This window comes from Pyxicephalus adspersus, unplaced genomic scaffold (genome assembly GCF_032062135.1).
Source record: "Pyxicephalus adspersus unplaced genomic scaffold, UCB_Pads_2.0 Sca213, whole genome shotgun sequence".
Taxonomy (NCBI): Eukaryota; Metazoa; Chordata; class Amphibia; order Anura; family Pyxicephalidae; genus Pyxicephalus; species Pyxicephalus adspersus.
Genome location: NW_027317220.1, coordinates 1 through 20,525, shown reverse-complemented (window position 1 = coordinate 20,525; position 20,525 = coordinate 1). Strand labels below are relative to the sequence as shown.

Genomic DNA, 20,525 nt, shown 5'->3' with positions numbered 1-20,525 from the left:
GGTCACATGACATTAGCTGCATAATATGTTGGCGCTATATAAATCCTGTATAATAGACTATATTAAAGACATATGACTCTTAGGTACAGGATGTTATTACAGCACTGTGTAATATGTTGATGCTAAATACTGCAATACATGGTGATTTTTCAAGTATCTGCCTGCTCCTCATACCCTGAATGCTTGATTCGTGTGAAGGATCTGTTCAGCTTGGATATGGCAGTCTACATCAGAAACCTTTGTCAACTACCCTTCCATTGTCCCTGTGCCATCAGCCCTTGTCTGAATGGGAGGGGGGAGTTCTGCTGATTGGGAGGGGTTGCAATCACTGCGGTAGTAGAATGGAAGCAGGAGGATCAGCTACTTCAACGGATGGACAGAGCACACCAAGGGGTAATAAGGAAATCTGAAGGGTGTCATCTGCCTGCCCATTACCAGTGATGGTAACGTCACCATGAAAAGCTATAAAGTGAGTGTTGCATGCGTGTAATTTTCATGTGTATGTGTTGAAATGGTAATGATAATGGTGGATCGATTCAGTAAGCCTCAACGCTTGTGTTCTTTGCTTTGCAGAATGTTATCTTCAGCTCTGGTTACCTAATATACCTGTTTAGAGAAACAAGGAGGGAGGATGCATTAGGCCATCATTATACACCAACAGCATGACATGTTGGCCTTGCTTGACATGGCCTGGTTTTCGTTTTTGCGTTCGTATCTGGAAGCCACTGTAATATCCTTCATTTTTTTTGTCCTGGTGACAATATTTTGGATCTTCCACCACACTTTGTTAGACCCGATTGTCACTGTAAATTTCTCCAGTGGAGGACGAAGCAATAACTCCTAACCATATCTAACCCTTCCTCACTTTACCAAAAATGTATAATTAAACTGTCCTTTAACCAGTTCTATGTACCCATAATGGCCCAGGGCAATTGTCACATTTCTGCTGTGCGCAGCAGTCTCGTCTCCTGATGGCGGTCATGGTCCAGGGTTTCCAACACATTTGCATGTGGCAAGTCTAGTGAGACTTCAAATACTGATCCAAAACATTTAAAGGAGGTCTCTGATTTGGTGTGCACTGTGCAAAAATAGTACCGGCTGGGTTTTTACACAAGGGACATGGGCCTTCTAATTCTATTGAAAGGTCCATGTCCCTTTAAGGGCAATGCTATCATAAAAGATGACAAATTCTGGGCAATATGGCTTCATTTACCCATCCAGGTTCTGTCACTGCTGCCCATTCCTAAATTTTATTAGATTGCTAGGAATCTGGTGGACCAGTGAAGTCACTGTGGGAAGGTAATTATTGGGTAGTCAAGTTCCTTGGATGGTCGATCTTCCCAACAGGTGGTGGGGTTCTGCCTCTGACAGTCACCAACTGATCGAACAACGGGCCACCTGAGCCACTTTGACATTGGTGGCCGAATTGGTTCTTACCAATGGACAGTCGTGGCATCTCTGAGCAAATGAACCCATATTTTTTAGAATTTATAATCTTGTTTTATTGTTCTGTGCAGTTGGAGATGGGTGAATGTAGTTAACAGTTAACTCGTGGGCGAATGAAAGTATTTAACCGTGGGCACACATACAGATGCACTGGTTTATTGGAATGTGACATTGACAGTGATTACAAGTGTACTAGATGAATTAATTGATCTTCATTATACATATAAACAACATAACAAGTTGAAATCAATAAAAAATGAACGTTATTAAACCAATGCAACTGCCCATGTTTACTTAATACCGTTTAAGTACAATAAAGTTCATTCACCCATCTCAATTTGCATTAAATAATAAAACAAGCATTGTCATGCAAAGCATTGTCATGCAAGCAAAAAAAAAAAAAAAAAATCACTCATGTGAATTGTGTTGCACCACAAAAAAAAGGAAACGCAGCCTGAGCATGGAATGAGCTAATATATCTGCTCTTCTGTTAATAGAAACAAGAATTTCACAATACATCACAAAGCTAACACAACAAGATCGGCATACTTATTAAAGAATAATTTATTTTAGTCCAATGAGATCTGAAAATGACAGTCACATGACTGGAAATAAAAAGAAGATTTATGGATTGAACCTGATGTATGGTGATGGGATGGCCAAGTCCATAACCAAGCTCTGTCCAAAACCTTCTCCAGCATTCTGAATGGCTTAATATGTTTGGTTATTTTGTGTAGAATTTCAATATAATTAAGCAATATATTTTTGTACTTTGATAGGACGAAGAAAAGCTGAAACTGGACCAGTTTCTCTCTGACTTGGCCCTTTTTGGATCACTACAGGTAAATACAATGCCCTAATGCATGCCAACACAAGTCTTCATTTCTGCATAGTAGTAAGCCAGCTTTACGGCCTTTTCTCTCATTGCCATCATTTGTACCCCTGGCTTATGGCATTATCCACCTTTCTCTTCCGGTTTTTTCTTTCTGTGGCCCCTTCTTGACACCTGGCATGTGCATTCTATTCTTTCTTGTATTTGTTAAGAATAAGGTCATGTTTGTCATTTTGGCATTGGAAGATATATTGTGAGACTTAAGGGTAGAATAGCACCTGCTACCTCCTAGCTTTGGTGCTATAGGTATCCCAGAAGTTGTAGAATTCTAATATAGTACAAATTTTACTTAGCCATTGAGGTTCTCTTTATTAATAACGTCCTTTTGCTGGTCAGGGGTTCCGATACTTCCAGCCATGGCTGAGGGGACGGGAGGAGATTCTGCTTACAGTGGTGAACGATGATCTGGTGAGTACCGATATCTGGTAATGGTCAGTCCTATTCATCTCTCTGGTTTCTCACCACCTTTCACTGTCTTCTAGAGCTGCCCGTTTCTGCGCTCGCCAGGGTCCCTCACCAGCGATGTCAGTGGTCATCTGCCAACATACAACAGTGGCCAGTCCACTCCCAGGTATCTTTTTATGTTGGCCAGTCATGTAGCCATTCGAATGTTCCAACTTTGGTTGAAATCACAAAGCTCAAGAGCTACCGGTTCAATCACACCAGTGGCGCATTAAAAGAGTTGTCATCGTGCCACATGTGGGTTGTCTTATGTCATTTGAATGGGTCACCAAATATACCACAATGGACCTAAAACCATGCATGCCATGTTCAAGTAGGTGCAATAATGGGGTGCCATTCAGAATAACTGGCATGGCAGCACACCAATGCATGTAACATGTACAGTTACAAATTCCTTCAATACATTTTATTAAAGCTGTCAGTCTCTCTGTACAGACAAAAATGTTGGCACTAATTGAATTAATAAAGTTTAACTGAATGAATATTCCGCATATAGAATTTCGGTCAATTTTCATGGGTGGACCCTCCACCTGATCAATGCTACTTCCAATGGAGGGTCCACCTATGACAACTGACCGAAATTTGATTAGTGGTTCAAACATTTTGTTGATGGATTTCCGAATACTTTTGATTGTATTAGCCATTGCGGGTGGATTGAAATTGGCTGAAATGAGCTGAAAGTTGCAACAAGTATGGCAAGCAGAGAGTCATTCCAGATCGAATTAGATCCATTTAATCTTTTCGTTCTTTTCGTTCTTTGACAGAGCATCTGCCCTGTTACCCCCTGCCTCTCCTTGTGATAGAGAAATCGCTATTCCGGTAAGATTTACCATTTTTACTCACAATTTTATAGATGAACTCCAGTGCACAGATGGATTCAGCTAGAATGGGGTCCTAGGCAATGAAGCAACTTAGGGCCCTAATATCTTCATTTGATACTGATAATGCTTGTGGTAGCCAGAGATGAAGCCTCCCATTTGGATTGTCCATACTGGTATGGTCCTATTAGACAACAATTACATACAAATCTTTCATCCCTTGTCATGTGTTAGGGAAGTTCACAGCTTCAACCAATTGTCCTATTTCCATGGTTTATAACAGGGGTTTCAAGATAGTTGGGCCCCCTAGAAAACAACCAGGCCCAGGCCTCCTGTATAGTTTTGCCTTGTGGATGACCTGGCTGTAGGGAAACAACTTATATTTGGCAAAGGATTTATAATTCTGTTCCGCCGTTTTGTGCTCCCGACAGTACAGCTCGATCTAATGGCAAGTATTTAACAGCTAAATTTTTGGGAGTAATTTATTGACCCCCGGGGTTTTCGTGGTACAGCAAGGGGTAAATGCTTGTTTTTGCCCTGAAGAATACAATCAGTTATACATCCCTGACCTTCCCAGATGTTCAGTCAGCCCCGGAGGACCTTTTACTCGCTGATTTGTCACAACATACAGTGTTCAAACCAGAATTTTATTTTAAGCTTGGTAGGAAAAAAATGTAGGTGGGTGGCTGCCCCTGTATTGTGACCCAACTCTTCAGTAAAAACCCAAAAAACAACTGGGTGGTTATGGAAGTGCCAGGTGATGCACCCAGCTAAAAGAGGCTGGGAAGGAGAACACTAATATACAACCTAGCACCAGCTGTCTTCCATATCTTCATATATGTCTCACCAAACTTTTATTTCCTTCTTTTTTTTCTAATAGGAAACACATTGCACCCTGTTTTTGTTGGCTGCCTATGCCAAATATGGTCACCCCTATGTCTGGGTCCGGTCCAATCACCAGAGATTTAGTGGGACGGAGCTTTGCGACAGGGACTCTCCTCTGACGCTACCGTGTTACTCCGAGTGGGACACAAAAGGTAAATAAAACTTTGAGGGATCAGTGACATATTAGAATTTCTGATAGCTATGATATTGTTTTCATTTTTGTAAAATCCTAATTCCAAATCGTTACCTAAATAATACAAAACCTGGCTTGCTCATTGTAATACAAACTGGACATGTCATGAGCTGGAAAAAAATGCCTCTGTTTTATAATTCAGATGTTGGCGTGTGGCATGTGGTATGGGATGTTGTTGGCACATGTGTGACTCCACCCCCGCGGAACCCTCTTGCTGTGGATTTTACATATTTGAAGTCTCTTCCGCTTCCAGAGCGATCTCTGTCATCAGGAGCACTGGTCAGCTTTTTCCAGTCGTTACTCCTACGGGAGCCCAGAGGGACACCGTTGTACACCTATGGTATGTTCACACCTTCATGTTTTTTCAGGGAGCCAGGATGCTTTGCAATTGGGCCCCCACATTATATTTGCCTAGGGCCCCATTTTATTTAAAATCATCTCCTCTTACAATGCAATAGATACCTACAGATTTTCACCATTTGTCTATTTATGTTGCCTCTTCTCACATATTTTGTCTTGTTTGTTTGCTATTCCAGTTTTAGAAGATCTCCTGGACCTCACGCGGCTCCACGCTCAGACTCTCCAAGACCTCAAAGAGCAGAATCTCATCAAAAATCTTCTCTGACATCTGCTCCATTCAAGCTCGATGGACTATATAACTGTTCTGTAAACTTCAACAATAACATCATTTCTTTCAGAAAAGTTCCACCTTAAGGTTTAAAAAAACACCTTAGAGTTCCTACCCATTGACTGTGCCAAGGTTCAGAAGATGACATCAGTCTGCTGCAGGCAGGAGGAAGCATTTTCTTGGTCACCTTGTACTGCTGAGGGATACATTGCAGCTTTGCAGAAAGCCACATAGTGGGAGGCTACAATTGTGCTGATTTTCAAGAACACCGCCATGAACTGAACAGGCACCAGAATTTACAGGATTGGGTTGTCTCTGAACTGATGTCATTCCAGGAAGTGGACTACTAAACCTCTCAACTGTCACAATGTGATTTGGAGGGACTATACTCCACCATATTTTACAACTGTCCCGGAATTGGAGGGACCATCCCTCTTTGAGATCCTTTTTTCCTTTTCAGTTATCCATCTTTCAGCTCCAACTTTCCTTTGTCCTCCTGAGTTGTCCCTTTTTCAGATCTGAGTCCTTCTGACTTCCTCAGTTATCAATCTTTCATATAAAGGTTCCTCATTCCTCATTTGTAAATCTTTCAGATCCATGTCCCTCCTTACTCCTCAGTTGTCCCCCTTCAGGTCCAAATCTCTCTGTCCTCCTTCGAGATTATGAGATTAAGTTCCTCTCAGTTGTCTTTTCCTTCAAATCTTTCTGTCCTCCACAGTTGTCCATCTTTTGGATCCAAGTTCCTCTGTCCTCTATGGATGTCAAGCCTTCAGATCCAGGTCTGTCTGTCTTCTTCTGTTGTCCATCTTTCAGATCTGAGTCCTTCTGTTCTCCTCAGTTGTCCCTTTTTCAGAATCCAGACACTTATATGTAATGTATTATGCACCTAATAAAAAGTTTTATTTTGCATTACCTTTAATTCAGCCTTTTCTGTATGTGATTCCATTTGTTATTTTTACTGTCTAAAAAAGTTTTGTCTGTAGGACAGAACAGGAAGAGAAAATTGTCTAACGCCATCCCAGATAACAGTAAAAGCCAAACAAAAGTTCTTATCAATAAAAAAAAAATAAAAACGAAATTATAATGCTGCCCATTTCTACTAAAATGAATTCTAATTGATATAGGTGAATGCTTCCTGATCTTTCTAAAAATAAAGTGGACCTGTACCTGTAAAAATTAATTGCAGCTTTTCTTTAACTCCAAAGACAACACCTGAAAATGTTGCTGAATGATCTCTCTGCACCACTAACTGGCATCAGGGCTTCCTCTAGTGGCTGGTCATAATATTGCACCATGGGTTACTGCGCAGCCCTTTACAAAGTCCATAGTCATGACACTAACTGTCTAATGCCCCTACCTCTTTTACATGTCTTTAACACAGTCTAAGGTCAATTCAAGGGAAAGCCAATTAACCTAACTGTATGTTTTTGGAATGTGGGAGGAAACCCACGCAAACACGGGGAGACCCTGCAAACTCCATGCAGATAGTGTCCTGGGCAAGATTCAAACCTGGGAAGGTTTAAAGGCCAATCTTGAAGCCACCGTGCCACCACATGTCACAGCTTGTCATAACCAGATATTTATATGAACACCTAACCATCACACCTTCCTTTATGACCAGATGTATATATGTACAGTGCCCAACCCAGACATTTTTTTAAGCTGTGTGAGAAGAAATTGTAGGAGGGTGGAAGCTCCTGAATTGTGACCCAACTCACCAGTAACCACCCAAAAACAGCCAGGTGGTAGCTGAAAAGTGCCGGGTGGTGCGCCCGGCTACAAGGGGCTGGGGAGAACACTGATGTATATGACCAGAAGCACATATATCAGACATCCATGATGAGATGGCTGACAGGCAGCATGAGACCTTATCCAGGACTGAGGGAGACAGGTCAGGGGTGGACAGATAGATTTGAGTGTCATCAGCATACAGATAGTACTGTAAGCCAAAGGAGGATATGAGACTACCGAGAGATTAGGTGTACAGAGAACAGGTCCAAGGTGATCGGTGACCCTTGGGGAACACCAACAGGGAGGAGAGTGGGTGAGGAGGAGTTACTATTAAAAGAAACTTGAAAGGACCGGTCAGACAGATAGGAAGCAAACCAAGAGAGAGCAGTGTCACTGATACCAATGGAGCGCATAACTTGTATTAGAAGGGGGTGATCAACAGTGTCAGAGGAAAGATCAAGGAGAAGGAGGTGGGCAAAGTTGCCTTGAGACTTAGCTCTGATGAGGTCATTGGCCACTATAGTAAGGGCTGCTTCGGTGAAATGGGCAGCTCAAAAACCAGACTGGAGGGGGTCAAGGAGAGAGTTGGTGCTCAGGTACTCGGTGAGTCTTTTGTAGACAAAGGGGCTCAAGAAGTTTGAAAACATATGGAAGAAGGAAGATTGGACGATAGAAGGTAGGAAGGGGTCCAGTGAGGGTTTCTTTAGGATAGGGAAAATTATGGCATGTTTGAAAGGGGAGGGGTAGAAACCAGTAGAAAGAGAGAGGTTGAATAGTTTGGTTAGGGCAGGGGCCAGGGTGGAGGAATAGGCACAGAGTGGATCAGAGGGAATTGGGTGAAGCAGACTGGTAGTAGATGAAGATAATGAGAGGAGACTTCATCCACAGTAATTTCTCAGGGAAGCTAGTGAGTATGGTTATAGTGGCCCGGTGAGCAGTGACATCATGTCTGATTTTGTCAATTTTATCTCTAAAGTAGGTGCCAATGTCTTGGGCAGAAAATGTTGTTGTGGGGGGAGCAGTTGTGGGGTTTAGGAGGGAGTCAATTGTTGAGAAGAGGCTGCATGTGTTGGAAGTTTAAAAGGAAATGACAACGGAGAAATAATTTTGCTTAGTGACAGTGAGCTCAGTGTTAAAGTTTTGTAGCTTGGCATTGTAGTCCATGAAGTCAGCGCTGAGGCCAGATTTTCTCCATTTGCGTTCAGCTGCACCAGCAGTCTTTTGTAGCTGTTTGGTGTGATTGTTGTGCCAGGGGCGGGGTTAGCAAAAGGAGGAGACTATAAAAAAAATGGGGATGGCCCAATCATTAAAGAGTCTGGAGATGACATGGTGAACGTTACCCTAAATGAAATATCATCCAGCATGACCAGATTGGCAGTGGGTCAATGACGGTCTGGGGAAGCATATACTTCGTGGGCCACACAAACTTCCACAATACCTGACTGCTGTTAGGTACCAGGATCAAATATTCAGACCTTACACCGGTGCAGTGGGAACTGAGTTCCTCCTGGTATAGGACAATGCCTGGCTTCATCTGACCAAAGTCATTGGCAATGCCAGTGTTTCTGGATGGCCAATGCATTGATACCATTGACTGGAGCAATGTTCATCAGAACTGAAGCCAATAGAGACCTTCTATGAAATTTTATATCACTTCATCCGACCAAGTCAAGTACCACCACAGACTGTTCAGGAGCTCACTGATGCCTTATCTAGGTTTAGGAAGAAATTCCCCAGGGCACCATTTGGTGTCTCATCAGATGATTGCCCGGATGATTTTCAAATTAAAGATTTCGGTCAGCAAGATCTGATGTGTAGTTTCAGTGTACCCTTACTTTGTTGAATAATAGTGTGTGACTGTGGGGGGACATTGGAGTGTCAGTTCCCTTGTACAGAGACTGATGTGAGTACAAAGCAAAATAACCTTTTTTTGTTTTTATGTTGGATGTGTGTTCACTTTTTTGAAACCCCAAAAAAACTCACACCAACAGTATTAAAAAAAGGCAGAAAAGAGTAAGAGGAAGTAATTAGTCTCATTCTTGATAACAAGCAGTTAATCAGAGGTTAAATACCAAAGTCTTTTACTTGAAAAAAAAATGGAGCACTGGGCCAGTTCCATCAAGCTCTGTATAAAGGAGATTACATTCTATGAGGGACCCTGATATATATATTATACTTTTTTCCTGGAGTGACTTTGCTGACATTGTCTGGGGGTCTAACATGGCCTTCAGCTAGGGTTGCGAGCTGGCGGCAGTGGTCTGGAGGTGGGCCACACACGACATCGAGTTTGTAACCCCCAGAAACGTGTAATATGTCAGTGCCGGGTGCCTTTGTCCTCTTTTTCTCTCTCATTATATCTATGTCTGAGCTTCCTCCCCAACCTCCACCCTTCCCAACCCTGTCCCCAGCAGGCATGTCATCCAACGCCCCTCCGTCTCGCCTGCTGCCCGCTCTCCTGCTCCCTGATTGGCTACAGCCTCTACCTTCCGTGACAAGGGATGGTGCGGGACATGATTCAATAGAACAGGACCCAAGATGGCTGTCACAGTTCGTTAACAAGTGGCCTCGTTTAGTGTACAGGGTTTAACGAGGGCTGCAAGTCTGGGGAGCTGTAACCATATATATATATATATGTGTTTACATATAAAAATACAGAGTATACACCGATAATGATCACAACGCGCCGTATTATATTACCGTGTATAAACCGATAATGATCACACTGTGCCATATAATAATACCGAGTACACAACGATAATGATCACACCGTGCCATAATATAATACCGAGTATAAAGCGATAATGAACACACTGCACTGTATTATAATACCAAGTATAAACCGATAATGAACACACCAAGCTGTATTATAATAGGGAGCATACACCGATAATGATCAGACCGCACCGTATAATAATATGGAGTATAAACGGATAATGAACACACCACACTGTATTATAATACCGAGTATATACGATAATGATCACACCGCACTGTATAATAATACTGAGTATAAACCGATAATGAACACACCGCACTGTAATATAATACCGAGTATAAACCGATAATGTGCTCTTTCCAGACGAGCCAATCATCTCTAGGGACTCCACCTACAGGTAACAGAATCCACTAGCTGGACATAGCAGTCCATGGCAGAACACTGACAACTAAACCTCTCTCGTTACAGGATGACCCTGCGCTGTCGATACCCTGTGAAGGACACTCTAATGTTGGCAGCTCAGAACAAGTCTGCTCTACCTATGTTGGGCTTGGCTGTGCCAGATCAGGCTAAAGGTACACATTCATACCGCATTTTGGTAATCTAAAGGACTGGCATACCTTTTCTCTTTATGATCAAGAACAAAGCCATGTTGCAGCAACCACATTTTAATGGGAGATTCCGCAAATGTCTACACTGTATAGGCTGCTTTTCAATCTTCTCTGCCCTTGCAATGCACGTGGACAGATCACCTTTACATATGTATGTAACTGTGCTTTCTTTTCTTTAGTGTTGCGCAGGAGAGCCAGGACACACATGGCAGAGCTGAGGATTGCCAAGGGTGAGTGTATATGGAGCACCATGGCAAAAGTGCTTTTAGGAGTCTTATATTCCTTTGGTGGCCTTGCTTTTATAGAAGCTCAAGGAATGCTGCTCTGCTGGGTCATGTAGTGGGACAAAAGACCTAGTATAAAGTTTGCAGTGCAGAATCTGTATTTGAGCTGCAGCTATTCTGGCCAACTTGGTACAATGGTAATTCAATTAACTTTCCTGGAGCTCATGAAGTCATTTACCTCCTGATCCTTTCCTGTCATGTCATTACTCCAGACCCATGGCAGTGAGTTAACAAACTTTTATCACTTTTAGATGATGCATACAGTGCCTTCTACCAGCCTAAAGACTTCCCAGTGTCTGTCCCTCAGTCAGGCAATCTATATATCCAAGCTGACATGCCAAGTACCAACCTGGTGACATTGCTGCAAGACTGCTGGGCTACAGCCTTCCCAAACCATGATGGCCAGGCCGGGAGGGACCTTGTTGTGGATGGGTAAGTATGGCAGTGCATCAAAATTGTACACAAATTCATGTTGTCCAGTTTGAAGGAAAGTCGCATTTCCATGTGATTTGCACAATTCATGGGAGCTTTATTGGACAGGAGTTCTCTAGAAATGCCAACATAACTAAATAAAATACATTTTGGGGGCTCTAATAGGGATTGGCACAGTATCTGTTTTTACCTATGATGCATAGACATGGCATTTCACTATAAAACATTGGCATGTGCTCTGTAAGAAGTCCTGTTACACATTGTTATACCCAATACTTTTGGCTGGAAAGCCTTGACAAGTCATATCTAATTGTAGGTCAAGCTGTAACAAGTATGGTTGGTGTAAACTCGGTGGCACCATAAACAGTCTCATTCTAATGATACAGTGCATTTTTGGATGAAATCACTTTTTTTTTTTTTTTTTTTCCCTTGGTCTCAATCCTTCTAGAACATAAGGGGGTACATTACTATCTTGTTACAGGTGTTCTACCACAGGACCAGACTTGTCATCTACAATAAACATCTCCTCTGACTACTCTTCCAGACTTCATGTGAAGCTCAATGGTGATGTTATTGGACAGGTAAGATGGTTGGGTGGGTGGTCTCGCATGGCTTCATGAAGAGTATTTACCTATTTAGATACTGGTTCTGCCCTAATTTGTAGTAAATGGTTATTTTTGTGTTGCCACACTATACCCATGGGCTCTTGGCTCCCCTAGTTGAACGGATAGCATGAGTGTTCACCTGAATTCTTGACTTGTTTTAACTCTGTGACCTACCAAATCCTATCTTTCATCCTTTAGGTGTATATCCATTGTAAGGTCGCCCTTTGTGACCCCAGTCACACAGATGGCTGCTTTCAAACATGTAACCAGACCCAAGAAAGAGTCTTTAGTAAGTGCTGTCTGCAATTGACTTCCAATTTTCTCAGGCTTGATACTATAGTTATATATGATATGTTCTCTATGCAGCGAAGAGGTCAAAAACTTTCTCTGAAGTGGTGTCTGCTGGTCCAGTCAATGTAACTTCTGATGATGGTGAAATTAGCTATCGACACATTGGTGAGTATCCTTAGACCTGACCATATACCGATAAGATTCTTGGATGCAACTACTGCATTTCTTTTGGGTGCCTTTCAGGTCATCCACAGCTCATGCTCTACTAAGTGTCCACTAACTTCTTTTTACAGCAGGAGTGACGTCCTGGTCTACATGGAATTGGGTCCTTTCAATTGGACTTGGAGTCATTGCAGCACTAACAGTTGGAGCCATATTTCTTGCTGTTCGCCTCTTTGCACATTAATAAAAAAACTCTTTATTTTCTAAATCTCGGGGTTTATTTGCATTTCTCAGTCTACATCACAGGGTAGTAAGTACCAGGGTGCCTTGTTACAAATCATTCCTGGGCACACCAGCTACAATAAGCATGTGGGCCTGGAGGGTACAAACCTATGCCAGATATGGATTTGGTAGAATAAAATGGAAAGCATTTGGGTTGGGTGTAGGATGGCAAGCTGGGTAAGATTGCTCTTAAGTGTCCTTCTGTGGCACTGCCACCCTGATATAAATTAACAGCCTTAAGTATTCTAAAATATCTAATAGTGGAAGGTGACACAAAGGTGCTTTGAGGGATTTCTTTATGAATGTTTTTACTGGAAATTAAAATTTGTAGCCCATTTACTTTTGGAACTGTAAAAAATATACACAAATCCTGGGTTTTATATAGCATTTGACCTTTAAAAATGACATCTAGTCAAGACCTGACTGATGGCAGATGCCATTGTTGAACTTATTGTAAATAAGAATGCATACTTGAAACAATCATGCAGATAACCATGGCTGTTAGCTGAATAAACATTCTGGGTTGGTGATTCAGAGTATTAAAGTCCAGCTTTCTAAAAACCAGTTTGGGAGTGGTAGTCTACAATAAGTGGACCTGTACATAGGTGATTAGGTAAAACTTGGCTCTTGTGAGTTGTGGAAACACCTAATATCCAAAATCTATTGCTGTTTAACGTGTGTGTGTGTGTGTGTGTGTGTGTAATAATACACATTTTAGGCCATATTGATAAGTTGACCATTTCCCACAGTATGAGTTGAGGAATAGCACCAACATATTATGCAGTGCTGTACAATAATAAAGGGTTGCAGATGACAGTGTGACTGAAGACCCTGCCCCAATGAGCTTAACAGTCATCAAAAGAACCCTATACATGGGTTGGGCAACTGAGTTTGTAACTGCTTGGAGTAAAGTAGCTGACCAAAATCCTAGGTGAAGGGAGTTTAGGGGAGCTCAAATAGGCTGTGTGAGTTGGATGCTAGTAAAGATGTTCAGGTAACTATACTTGGCAATGGTTGGGAAGTTTTGAAGGGGGTTTTTGTATGGGATGGAGGGACTCTAGCTTTTATTGTCCTTTTGCCCTCAAATTCATGTCTAAATATGGGCTTTTTAGTGGCTCAGAATTCAACACTCTGGTTTTTGCAGCTATGGCTCCAGGTTTGAATCTCAATGAGGACACTATCTGCATGGAGTTTGCAAGTTCTCCCTGTGTTTGTGTGGTTTTTCTCCATGTACTTCTATTTCTTCCCACATCCCAAAAGTTTGGTTAATTGGTCACATGACATTAGCTGCATAATATGTTGGCGCTATATAAATCCTGTATAATAATAATTAGACTATATTAAAGACGTATGACTCTTAGGTACAGGATGTTATTACAGCACTGTGTAATATGTTGATGCTAAATACTGCAATACATGGTGATTTTTCAAGTATCTGCCTGCTCCTCATACCCTGAATGCTTGATTCGTGTGAAGGATCTGTTCAGCTTGGATATGGCAGTCTACATCAGAAACCTTTGTCAACTACCCTTCCATTGTCCCTGTGCCATCAGCCCTTGTCTGAATGGGAGGGGGGAGTTCAGCTGATTGGGAGGGGTTGCAATCACTGCGGTAGTAGAATGGAAGCAGGAGGATCAGCTACTTCAACGGATGGACAGAGCACACCAAGGGGTAATAAGGAAATCTGAAGGGTGTCATCTGCCTGCCCATTACCAGTGATGGTAACGTCACCATGAAAAGCTATAAAGTGAGTGTTGCATGCGTGTAATTTTCATGTGTATGTGTTGAAATGGTAATGATAATGGTGGATCGATTCAGTAAGCCTCAACGCTTGTGTTCTTTGCTTTGCAGAATGTTATCTTCAGCTCTGGTTACCTAATATACCTGTTTAGAGAAACAAGGAGGGAGGATGCATTAGGCCATCATTATACACCAACAGCATGACATGTTGGCCTTGCTTGACATGGCCTGGTTTTCGTTTTTGCGTTCGTATCTGGAAGCCACTGTAATATCCTTCATTTTTTTTGTCCTGGTGACAATATTTTGGATCTTCCACCACACTTTGTTAGACCCGATTGTCACTGTAAATTTCTCCAGTGGAGGACGAAGCAATAACTCCTAACCATATCTAACCCTTCCTCACTTTACCAAAAATGTATAATTAAACTGTCCTTTAACCAGTTCTATGTACCCATAATGGCCCAGGGCAATTGTCACATTTCTGCTGTGCGCAGCAGTCTCGTCTCCTGATGGCGGTCATGGTCCAGGGTTTCCAACACATTTGCATGTGGCAAGTCTAGTGAGACTTCAAATACTGATCCAAAACATTTAAAGGAGGTCTCTGATTTGGTGTGCACTGTGCAAAAATAGTACCGGCTGGGTTTTTACACAAGGGACATGGGCCTTCTAATTCTATTGAAAGGTCCATGTCCCTTTAAGGGCAATGCTATCATAAAAGATGACAAATTCTGGGCAATATGGCTTCATTTACCCATCCAGGTTCTGTCACTGCTGCCCATTCCTAAATTTTATTAGATTGCTAGGAATCTGGTGGACCAGTGAAGTCACTGTGGGAAGGTAATTATTGGGTAGTCAAGTTCCTTGGATGGTCGATCTTCCCAACAGGTGGTGGGGTTCTGCCTCTGACAGTCACCAACTGATCGAACAACGGGCCACCTGAGCCACTTTGACATTGGTGGCCGAATTGGTTCTTACCAATGGACAGTCGTGGCATCTCTGAGCAAATGAACCCATATTTTTTAGAATTTATAATCTTGTTTTATTGTTCTGTGCAGTTGGAGATGGGTGAATGTAGTTAACAGTTAACTCGTGGGCGAATGAAAGTATTTAACCGTGGGCACACATACAGATGCACTGGTTTATTGGAATGTGACATTGACAGTGATTACAAGTGTACTAGATGAATTAATTGATCTTCATTATACATATAAACAACATAACAAGTTGAAATCAATAAAAAATGAACGTTATTAAACCAATGCAACTGCCCATGTTTACTTAATACCGTTTAAGTACAATAAAGTTCATTCACCCATCTCAATTTGCATTAAATAATAAAACAAGCATTGTCATGCAAAGCATTGTCATGCAAGCAAAAAAAAAAAAAAAAAATCACTCATGTGAATTGTGTTGCACCACAAAAAAAAGGAAACGCAGCCTGAGCATGGAATGAGCTAATATATCTGCTCTTCTGTTAATAGAAACAAGAATTTCACAATACATCACAAAGCTAACACAACAAGATCGGCATACTTATTAAAGAATAATTTATTTTAGTCCAATGAGATCTGAAAATGACAGTCACATGACTGGAAATAAAAAGAAGATTTATGGATTGAACCTGATGTATGGTGATGGGATGGCCAAGTCCATAACCAAGCTCTGTCCAAAACCTTCTCCAGCATTCTGAATGGCTTAATATGTTTGGTTATTTTGTGTAGAATTTCAATATAATTAAGCAATATATTTTTGTACTTTGATAGGACGAAGAAAAGCTGAAACTGGACCAGTTTCTCTCTGACTTGGCCCTTTTTGGATCACTACAGGTAAATACAATGCCCTAATGCATGCCAACACAAGTCTTCATTTCTGCATAGTAGTAAGCCAGCTTTACGGCCTTTTCTCTCATTGCCATCATTTGTACCCCTGGCTTATGGCATTATCCACCTTTCTCTTCCGGTTTTTTCTTTCTGTGGCCCCTTCTTGACACCTGGCATGTGCATTCTATTCTTTCTTGTATTTGTTAAGAATAAGGTCATGTTTGTCATTTTGGCATTGGAAGATATATTGTGAGACTTAAGGGTAGAATAGCACCTGCTACCTCCTAGCTTTGGTGCTATAGGTATCCCAGAAGTTGTAGAATTCTAATATAGTACAAATTTTACTTAGCCATTGAGGTTCTCTTTATTAATAACGTCCTTTTGCTGGTCAGGGGTTCCGATACTTCCAGCCATGGCTGAGGGGACGGGAGGAGATTCTGCTTACAGTGGTGAACGATGATCTGGTGAGTACCGATATCTGGTAATGGTCAGTCCTATTCATCTCTCTGGTTTCTCACCACCTTTCACTGTCTTCTAGAGCTGCCCGTTTCTGCGCTCGCCAGGGTCCCTCACCAGCGATGTCAGCGGTCATCTGCCAACATACAACAGTGGCCAGTCCACTCCCAGGTATCTTTTTATGTTGGCCAGTCATGTAGCCATTCGAATGTTCCAACTTTGGTTGAAATCACAAAGCTCAAGAGCTACCGGTTCAATCACACCAGTGGCGCATTAAAAGAGTTGTCATCGTGCCACATGTGGGTTGTCTTATGTCATTTGAATGGGTCACCAAATATACCACAATGGACCTAAAACCATGCATGCCATGTTCAAGTAGGTGCAATAATGGGGTGCCATTCAGAATAACTGGCATGGCAGCACACCAATGCATGTAACATGTACAGTTACAAATTCCTTCAATACATTTTATTAAAGCTGTCAGTCTCTCTGTACAGACAAAAATGTTGGCACTAATTGAATTAATAAAGTTTAACTGAATGAATATTCCGCATATAGAATTTCGGTCAATTTTCATGGGTGGACCCTCCACCTGATCAATGCTACTTCCAATGGAGGGTCCACCTATGACAACTGACCGAAATTTGATTAGTGGTTCAAACATTTTGTTGATGGATTTCCGAATACTTTTGATTGTATTAGCCATTGCGGGTGGATTGAAATTGGCTGAAATGAGCTGAAAGTTGCAACAAGTATGGCAAGCAGAGAGTCATTCCAGATCGAATTAGATCCATTTAATCTTTTCGTTCTTTTCGTTCTTTGACAGAGCATCTGCCCTGTTACCCCCTGCCTCTCCTTGTGATAGAGAAATCGCTATTCCGGTAAGATTTACCATTTTTACTCACAATTTTATAGATGAACTCCAGTGCACAGATGGATTCAGCTAGAATGGGGTCCTAGGCAATGAAGCAACTTAGGGCCCTAATATCTTCATTTGATACTGATAATGCTTGTGGTAGCCAGAGATGAAGCCTCCCATTTGGATTGTCCATACTGGTATGGTCCTATTAGACAACAATTACATACAAATCTTTCATCCCTTGTCATGTGTTAGGGAAGTTCACAGCTTCAACCAATTGTCCTATTTCCATGGTTTATAACAGGGGTTTCAAGATAGTTGGGCCCCCTAGAAAACAACCAGGCCCAGGCCTCCTGTATAGTTTTGCCTTGTGGATGACCTGGCTGTAGGGAAACAACTTATATTTGGCAAAGGATTTATAATTCTGTTCCGCCGTTTTGTGCTCCCGACAGTACAGCTCGATCTAATGGCAAGTATTTAACAGCTAAATTTTTGGGAGTAATTTATTGACCCCCGGGGTTTTCGTGGTACAGCAAGGGGTAAATGCTTGTTTTTGCCCTGAAGAATACAATCAGTTATACATCCCTGACCTTCCCAGATGTTCAGTCAGCCCCGGAGGACCTTTTACTCGCTGATTTGTCACAACATACAGTGTTCAAACCAGAATTTTATTTTAAGCTTGGTAGGAAAAAAATGTAGGTGGGTGGCTGCCCCTGTATTGTGACCCAACTCTTCAGTAAAAACCCAAAAAACAACTGGGTGGTTATGGAAGTGCCAGGTGATGCACCCAGCTAAAAGAGGCTGGGAAGGAGAACACTAATATACAACCTAGCACCAGCTGTCTTCCATATCTTCATATATGTCTCACCAAACTTTTATTTCCTTCTTTTTTTTCTAATAGGAAACACATTGCACCCTGTTTTTGTTGGCTGCCTATGCCAAATATGGTCACCCCTATGTCTGGGTCCGGTCCAATCACCAGAGATTTAGTGGGACGGAGCTTTGCGACAGGGACTCTCCTCTGACGCTACCGTGTTACTCCGAGTGGGACACAAAAGGTAAATAAAACTTTGAGGGATCAGTGACATATTAGAATTTCTGATAGCTATGATATTGTTTTCATTTTTGTAAAATCCTAATTCCAAATCGTTACCTAAATAATACAAAACCTGGCTTGCTCATTGTAATACAAACTGGACATGTCATGAGCTGGAAAAAAATGCCTCTGTTTTATAATTCAGATGTTGGCGTGTGGCATGTGGTATGGGATGTTGTTGGCACATGTGTGACTCCACCCCCGCGGAACCCTCTTGCTGTGGATTTTACATATTTGAAGTCTCTTCCGCTTCCAGAGCGATCTCTGTCATCAGGAGCACTGGTCAGCTTTTTCCAGTCGTTACTCCTACGGGAGCCCAGAGGGACACCGTTGTACACCTATGGTATGTTCACACCTTCATGTTTTTTCAGGGAGCCAGGATGCTTTGCAATTGGGCCCCCACATTATATTTGCCTAGGGCCCCATTTTATTTAAAATCATCTCCTCTTACAATGCAATAGATACCTACAGATTTTCACCATTTGTCTATGTTGCCTCTTCTCACATATTTTGTCTTGTTTGTTTGCTATTCCAGTTTTAGAAGATCTCCTGGACCTCACGCGGCTCCACGCTCAGACTCTCCAAGACCTCAAAGAGCAGAATCTCATCAAAAATCTTCTCTGACATCTGCTCCATTCAAGCTCGATGGACTATATAACTGTTCTGTAAACTTCAACAATAACATCATTTCTTTCAGAAAAGTTCCACCTTAAGGTTTAAAAAAACACCTTAGAGTTCCTACCCATTGACTGTGCCAAGGTTCAGAAGATGACATCAGTCTGCTGCAGGCAGGAGGAAGCATTTTCTTGGTCACCTTGTACTGCTGAGGGATACATTGCAGCTTTGCAGAAAGCCACATAGTGAGAGGCTACAATTGTGCTGATTTTCAAGAACACCGCCATGAACTGAACAGGCACCAGAATTTACAGGATTGGGTTGTCTCTGAACTGATGTCATTCCAGGAAGTGGACTACTAAACCTCTCAACTGTCACAATGTGATTTGGAGGGACTATACTCCACCATATTTTACAACTGTCCCGGAATTGGAGGGACCATCCCTCTTTGAGATCCTTTTTTCCTTTTCAGTTATCCATCTTTCAGCTCCAACTTTCCTTTGTCCTCCTGAGTTGTCCCTTTTTCAGATCTGAGTCCTTCTGACTTCCTCAGTTATCAATCTTTCATATAAAGGTTCCTCATTCCTCATTTGTAAATCTTTCAGATCCATGTCCCTCCTTACTCCTCAGTTGTCCCCCTTCAGGTCCAAATCTCTCTGTCCTCCTTCGAGATTATGAGATTAAGTTCCTCTCAGTTGTCTTTTCCTTCAAATCTTTCTGTCCTCCACAGTTGTCCATCTTTTGGATCCAAGTCCCTCTGTCCTCTATGGATGTCAAGCCTTCAGATCCAGGTCTGTCTGTCTTCTTCTGTTGTCCATCTTTCAGATCTGAGTCCTTCTGTTCTCCTCAGTTGTCCCTTTTTCAGAATCCAGACACTTATATGTAATGTATTATGCACCTAATAAAAAGTTTTATTTTGCATTACCTTTAATTCAGCCTTTTCTGTATGTGATTCCATTTGTTATTTTTACTGTCTAAAAAAGTTTTGTCTGTAGGACAGAACAGGAAGAGAAAATTGTCTAACGCCATCCCAGATAACAGTAAAAGCCAAACAAAAGTTCTTATCAATAAAAAAAAAATAAAAACGAAATTATAATGCTGCCCATTTCTACTAAAATGAATTCTAATTGATATAGGTGAATGCTTCCTGATCTTTCTAAAAATAAAGTGGACCTGTACCTGTAAAAATTAATTGCAGCTTTTCTTTAACTCCAAAGACAACACCTGAAAATGTTGCTGAATGATCTCTCTGCGCCACTAACTGGCATCAGGGCTTCCTCTAGTGGCTGGTCATAATATTGCACCATGGGTTACTGCGCAGCCCTTTACAAAGTCCATAGTCATGACACTAACTGTCTAATGCCCCTACCTCTTTTATATGTCTTTAACACAGTCTAAGGTCAATTCAGGGGGAAGCCAATTAACCTAGCTGTATGTTTTTGGAATGTGGGAGGAAACCCACGCAAACACGGGGAGACCCTGCAAACTCCATGCAGATAGT

General features: G+C 41.8%; 3 protein-coding genes across 3 annotated transcripts; all 3 read left to right on the top strand.

Moving 5' to 3' along the window:
- The first annotated feature begins 249 nt into the window (after positions 1 to 249).
- LOC140344935 (uncharacterized) lies at positions 250 to 6,243 on the top strand. Its single transcript, XM_072432119.1, has 8 exons — positions 250 to 469; positions 2,226 to 2,288; positions 2,675 to 2,746; positions 2,821 to 2,909; positions 3,565 to 3,619; positions 4,499 to 4,655; positions 4,839 to 5,036; positions 5,233 to 6,243. Exons 1-8 carry the CDS (start codon positions 455 to 457, stop codon positions 5,319 to 5,321), a joined length of 738 nt encoding a protein of 245 aa, XP_072288220.1. The 5' UTR covers positions 250 to 454; the 3' UTR covers positions 5,322 to 6,243.
- A 3,883-nt stretch (positions 6,244 to 10,126) lies between these two features.
- On the top strand, positions 10,127 to 12,424 carry LOC140344933 (zona pellucida sperm-binding protein 4-like). The gene is made up of 8 exons (XM_072432117.1): positions 10,127 to 10,168; positions 10,240 to 10,346; positions 10,562 to 10,612; positions 10,918 to 11,098; positions 11,580 to 11,679; positions 11,902 to 11,992; positions 12,070 to 12,159; positions 12,288 to 12,424. Exons 2-8 carry the CDS (start codon positions 10,241 to 10,243, stop codon positions 12,398 to 12,400), a joined length of 732 nt encoding a protein of 243 aa, XP_072288218.1. The 5' UTR covers positions 10,127 to 10,168; position 10,240; the 3' UTR covers positions 12,401 to 12,424.
- Positions 12,425 to 13,912: 1,488 nt separating this feature from the next.
- Positions 13,913 to 19,955, top strand: LOC140344934 (uncharacterized). Its single transcript, XM_072432118.1, has 8 exons — positions 13,913 to 14,185; positions 15,942 to 16,004; positions 16,391 to 16,462; positions 16,537 to 16,625; positions 17,281 to 17,335; positions 18,215 to 18,371; positions 18,555 to 18,752; positions 18,945 to 19,955. The coding sequence occupies exons 1-8, from the start codon at positions 14,171 to 14,173 to the stop codon at positions 19,031 to 19,033; spliced, it is 738 nt and encodes a 245-aa protein (XP_072288219.1). The 5' UTR covers positions 13,913 to 14,170; the 3' UTR covers positions 19,034 to 19,955.
- Positions 19,956 to 20,525: the final 570 nt, after the last annotated feature.

Excerpts from the sequence above, each read along its gene's own strand:
- LOC140344935 (XM_072432119.1), top strand. Across the intron at positions 2,289-2,674 it reads CCCTTTTTGGATCACTACAG|GGGTTCCGATACTTCCAGCC; the intron begins GTAAATACAATG and ends TTTGCTGGTCAG. Across the intron at positions 4,656-4,838 it reads CTCCGAGTGGGACACAAAAG|ATGTTGGCGTGTGGCATGTG; the intron begins GTAAATAAAACT and ends TTTATAATTCAG.
- LOC140344933 (XM_072432117.1), top strand. The coding sequence starts at position 10,241 with ATGACCCTGCGCTGTCGATACCCTGTGAAGGACACTCTAATGTTGGCA. Across the intron at positions 10,347-10,561 it reads TGTGCCAGATCAGGCTAAAG|TGTTGCGCAGGAGAGCCAGG; the intron begins GTACACATTCAT and ends TCTTTTCTTTAG. Across the intron at positions 12,160-12,287 it reads AATTAGCTATCGACACATTG|CAGGAGTGACGTCCTGGTCT; the intron begins GTGAGTATCCTT and ends TTCTTTTTACAG.
- LOC140344934 (XM_072432118.1), top strand. Across the intron at positions 17,336-18,214 it reads ATAGAGAAATCGCTATTCCG|GAAACACATTGCACCCTGTT; the intron begins GTAAGATTTACC and ends TTTTTCTAATAG. Across the intron at positions 18,372-18,554 it reads CTCCGAGTGGGACACAAAAG|ATGTTGGCGTGTGGCATGTG; the intron begins GTAAATAAAACT and ends TTTATAATTCAG.